General features: G+C 42.7%; 1 protein-coding gene across 1 annotated transcript; it reads right to left on the bottom strand.

Moving 5' to 3' along the window:
- Positions 1-4,257: 4,257 nt before the first annotated feature.
- Positions 4,258-5,208, bottom strand: LOC142317847 (uncharacterized). The gene has a single exon (XM_075354396.1). It carries the CDS (start codon positions 5,206-5,208, stop codon positions 4,258-4,260), a length of 951 nt encoding a protein of 316 aa, XP_075210511.1.

The raw sequence follows: 5,208 nt of genomic DNA, 5'->3' as shown, positions 1-5,208 counted from the left end.
TTTCTCGCCTTTTATTTTGTTTTATAATCTTTATGCCACATTATAGAATGTTCTTAAGTTATAAGTACTGCATGAACTCCCTGCATGCATTGCAAGATGAGTAATAGACTAACCTGCCCGAAAACCATATTGACGCTCTGAGATACCACCACCTGCCTCAACCTCATCCTTTAGCATCTGCAGAATAAGTGCTTCCAATAATTTTCCTAGAGTGTTCAATAGGCATAGTGACCTACAACCTGTAGGGTCTCTGTCTCTTTTTCGGGGCTTCTTCAGTCAAACCAATCGACCACACTTCCACTCTTCTGCGATAACCCTGCTGATTATCACATGGTTTACTGCTTCTAATACGGCCAGTGGGTTAATCTCAACTTCAGCTAAATTCCCATCGGTGTACTACTAACTACACTCCAAACAAAACACATCTAGCCAAATCTCAAACAAGACTGAATGACTGACTTTCTAAGAACGAAGTAACTGAACTCTACCTATCCGAAAGATAAAAATGAGCTCGACGCACAACAAATCATAAAATGAAACACAAAAACACTAACAAAACATAACAATAACAATAAATAATGTAACATATCAATAACATAAAACATAACTAATAAAAAATAAATCTATAACCAAACAGAAACAAAAACGGCAACAGTTTAGAAAAACAATAAAACCAAACATAAACACAAAGAAGGAAAGTCCAAGCGAAACATCACACCCCTTCAGGGATCCAGTCTTTCGCCAAATATGTGATAAACTTTCTACAATCACACATTCAGCTCGTCTTTTCCAATTAAAACGGAAATCAAGTGTCAAACCGATAATATCAAGCCGACAAATAGTCTCTGTGCGCATTAAGACATACCTGTATGTTTCTGTTTAGCCTCCGGAACCACAGTAGATATTACTTCAAAGGTATAAGTCATACCTTGCACATTCATATAAAACATGATAAGAATCGTCCAATAATCCGCATTGCGGAACATAACGGAGGCTGCCAGACCGAATTTCTGTAGTCTGTCCCAAAAAGCGCCATGCCCTGAAAGAAACTGTGCCACATACTTGTTCGGGTGTACCCAACAAGCGTCCTGCAAATCAACAATATTAGGAGAAAAATAATGCGTATAACGCCCACCCACTGTCTCATCCCATTTGGTCTGCCACAGGGCGGCACCATGCTGTTCTATCTCCTTTATTTTCACCGAAGTCATTTCACCTGACTTCTTAGCCACACAGCGCTGCTGCTTCTCAGACCCAAATAATCTATCAGTTTTCTCGCCTGCGATCACCAAGATCACCTTCCATGAAATTGTACGGTAACTATCTGTTACCGTTAGCACTATAAGGCGTTGAGCCTGTAACAAAATATCCCGACAGCTTATATATTTTAGACTGTCCGCCCAAAACAGGCTCCGCATATAGCATAACAGCCTCGCAGACACCCTTACACAAGATACTCATAGTCTTAAGACCCAAATCAGTATTGACCACACATCGAATTCCAAAGAAGGTATACAGGCCTTGCCCGCAACATATTGAAGGTGCTTCTATCCTGCAATTTATCGTCGAGGAACACCCACAGATACTTTTGAACTTGAACACATTTAATAGTTAGTCCTTACATTGATACTAGGACTTGCCACCCTGCAGTCAAACGGCCTTTGAGGAGCATTATCGTGGTCTCCTCCGGGCTAAACGTGATTTTAAGTTGATGAATTCATAGCTCGAGTATCCTGCATGGTTGAGTGGCTTGGAATTCAACCTCCCTCCGCGAACCTCCTTCGACCAGCATGAGCCAATCGTCACGATGGGCAACCTCAGCCGCAGAAGTGAATCAAACTCCACCACCCACAATAAGGGACTCAACACACTGCCCTGCGGAACTCTTGGACAGTGTCTTCCCACTTCAGTGCTGCACTCGTAGAGCAGCAAGTAATGTTAGCTAGTAGCCAGTAGCCAGTAAGAGGTGTCTCTCGAAGACACCTCGCCGTCACTACAACGTGGAGGTTATCCGCGTACGCTATCATATCCACACCGGGCGGCAAATCCATTCTCAATAGGCCATCGTAAGCCACGTTCCAAAGTAGTGGGTCCATTATTGACCCCTGGGACAACCCCCTTTCCATGGGCACGACGACCTCCTAAACTTCTTGCGACAGGATCTTCAGCTCCCTATCCACCAGGTATTCTTGAACCATGCGAAACAAATAAGGGGCCACCTTTATATCATGCAGCTGATCCAAAATAGCATCCCATTTAATGCTATTAAGTGCATTTTTGATGTTCACAAAGGATCACCAATAGGATACGTCTAGGCTACCCCGTAGCCGCCGCATCCGCGAATTCCATCACTCTCGCTATGGCATCGATCGAGGATCTTCCGTTTCTAAAATCATATTGTCTAGTAGACAACCCGCCTCGTCGTTCCAGCTCTTGCTCCAACCTCCTTGCCAGAAGAGCTTCAAAGACCTTACCCAAAGTATTTATTAAGAAGGATATGTCTGAACCATCCGTCACCTTTCCTTACCAACACAAGCGTTCCAGTTTTCCAGCTAAACTGTGTAGCTTCTAGACACAAAGCTATACTGTGTAAACATCTGGTGGTAGTGTACTCCCACTGTGGTGATGAGGGAAACAAACGGGAGAAGTGTCCTAAGAAGTCGGAATGGCCGATTTGTGTTAACTGCAGACGTTTTCGGAAGTACCATAAGCCCTCTGTGAATAGTAAGGATTGTGCTTGTTGTCAGAGGGCTGTCACAACGTATTAAAATTCAATATCGGTAGATGGTTCAAATTTGGCAATTAAATGCTTAGAGTGCTTACATTGTAAAGATTAAACGTGGCGAGATCGCCGTACGTAGGGGTTTGGATGTTGTCTTGTTGCAGCATCTGTATTTTATGTCCGGTAAATTGCCAGGTTTTTCTCGTTGGAAAAGATTTTATTTAGGTTCTGATGTACTGTGCAGAAGGAGACTTGACTTTGTCTTCATTCGATAGCTCTGAATCATGTTATTTTTCGTGTGGATGTTCAGAACTTGCATCTGTATCTCTCAAGCTCATATTTTCAATACAGAGATCCTGCTGAACGTCATCTTAAGGTCTGGGAGAAAATCCTACGATTCTTCAGTACCAGTCCAATCCTTATTTGTACGGATGTGAACGCTAAGCCTTTAGTTTTATTTTTCTGTGTATTTATTGCATTTCTCCATACCGGGGCCGCATACAATAACGCCGTTGTAGTGGCCGCCGTTATCAGCCTCCTGATTTCCATCTTAGTTGTACCATGATTTTGAAAAAGTCCCCTCGAGGCCTTAATGGTGGGGGTAACCCTGTTGCAAATCATATCGACCAGTTTACTAAATTTTAAGCTTTCGTCTAGCAGAACACAAAGGTATTTTGCTTCGTTGACTTCGATGACTCTTTCTCCTCTGATATTTATATTTATGTTTCTGATGGGTCTTCTACCAGTAAGAACCATACAACAAGATTTCCTAAGGGAAATCTGCAACTGATTTCTTTCCAGCCACTCGTCAATTAGACATAGCGCTCGATTGGCTTTGTCCTCTACGATATCTACATTTCTATCTTCCACTAGAACCGCTATGTCGTCCGCATAGCCGACCACTGATACCCCTTCCGGGTATTTTAATCTAAAAATCCCGTCATAGAAGACGTTCCACAGGGTAGGTCCAAGCACGGATCCCTGAGGAACGCCTCCAAACACCTGATATATAGCTTTACCTTCAAGCGTTTTAACTTCGATATACCTAAGATGGAGGTAATGATTAATCTGATTAATCAAATAGTCACTTATATGCATATTTTGTAGGGCCTCTATTATAGCTATCCATGGTACTGTGCGAAAGCGTTTTTGATATTCACCATAATCATGAGGGGAATTTTCCTGACTCTCCACGATCCACTTTTAGTTGTTAAAGCCCAGTTTTTACTCTTTCAATAGCACTTATAGTAGAGCATCCTCTCTAAACCCGTACTGCTCTGAGTGTAAGCATTGCCTCTCCTCAATTTCTTTCCTAAGCCTGGTTTCAATAAGTCTTTCTACGACCTTCCTCATATTGTTAATTAGCGTAATTAGTCTGTAACCTCCTGTTTCATTGGCTGGTCCTGCCTTGGGGAGAAAGACCGTCCTGGCTGCCTTCCAGCAGTCAGGAAAACACCTGTTTTGTAGGCCAAAGCTGGTAATGTCCACCATTTCCCAGGGTACTATTTTTGCAAGACCTTTAATGATGGTAGCTGTTATGCCATCAGGCCCTGGGCTTTTTTATTCTTCAATTTGCCGATAGCCTCCATTACCTCTTGCTGAGTAAATTGGTTGCTTTCGCAACCAATCACTGATCTGTTAGAATTTTCCGCTCTGGGGAAAAATGTTCTTACTAGTTGTGCAGACGTTTCATTACTCAACGTCGGCACATGCCTGCCCAGACGTTTAGTGATGATTTTAAATGCCTTGCCCCAGGGGTCAGCATTAAGTTCATGGCACAGTTTCAGCCATTTACTTCTTTTTGCTTGCTTTATAAGAAAGTTCAATTTCTTTCCGGCTTGTCTGTAGTTTTCTACAGCTAGATTGCCTTCCTCTATCATGCCGTTTCTAGCTCGTAAACGTTGTGCAATTATTTTACACCGTTGCATTATCTTCCTTTGGTCTTCTATTTCTGGTGACCACCAGTTTATCGGAAGGTGTCTATTGTTGTTTTGCGGTATCTTGGCCATTTCTTCCTTGATGATGTCTTGAAATATCACCGGTTCTATTTGTGCGCAGTTCATGATTTTATTTGCCGCGTTTCTGATTACGCGGTGGATCTGGAAGTCGATCGATCGGTGGTTGATGTGTATCTGTCTTGTTCCTGTAGGGTGATCTCCAATAGTGACTGAAATGGCCTTATGGTCGCTGCCGATTTCCTCATTGAGGATTGCGAAATCAATTGTATTAATATTCAACCTGCCCTCAACTAAAACTAAGTCTAAGATCGATTCATGTCCTCTCGCACAGTACGTGGCAGTCCCTTCATTCATGCAGGACGCCCCGGTGGCCTCCAGTAGTTCCTCAAGAACTCTTCCTCTAGCATTGGAGGTGGTTCCTCCAGCCAATGCAGTTCTACAGTTAAAATCTCCCAATACGACTGTTCTTTTACGGGAGCGTGTCATAAGTTGTTGTAAGCTAAGTAATTTCTGCTGAAAAAACTCCAT

This window comes from Lycorma delicatula, chromosome 1 (genome assembly GCF_047948215.1).
Source record: "Lycorma delicatula isolate Av1 chromosome 1, ASM4794821v1, whole genome shotgun sequence".
Lineage (NCBI taxonomy): Eukaryota > Metazoa > Arthropoda > Insecta > Hemiptera > Fulgoridae > Lycorma > Lycorma delicatula.
This window is presented reverse-complemented; position numbering and strand designations above follow the sequence as displayed.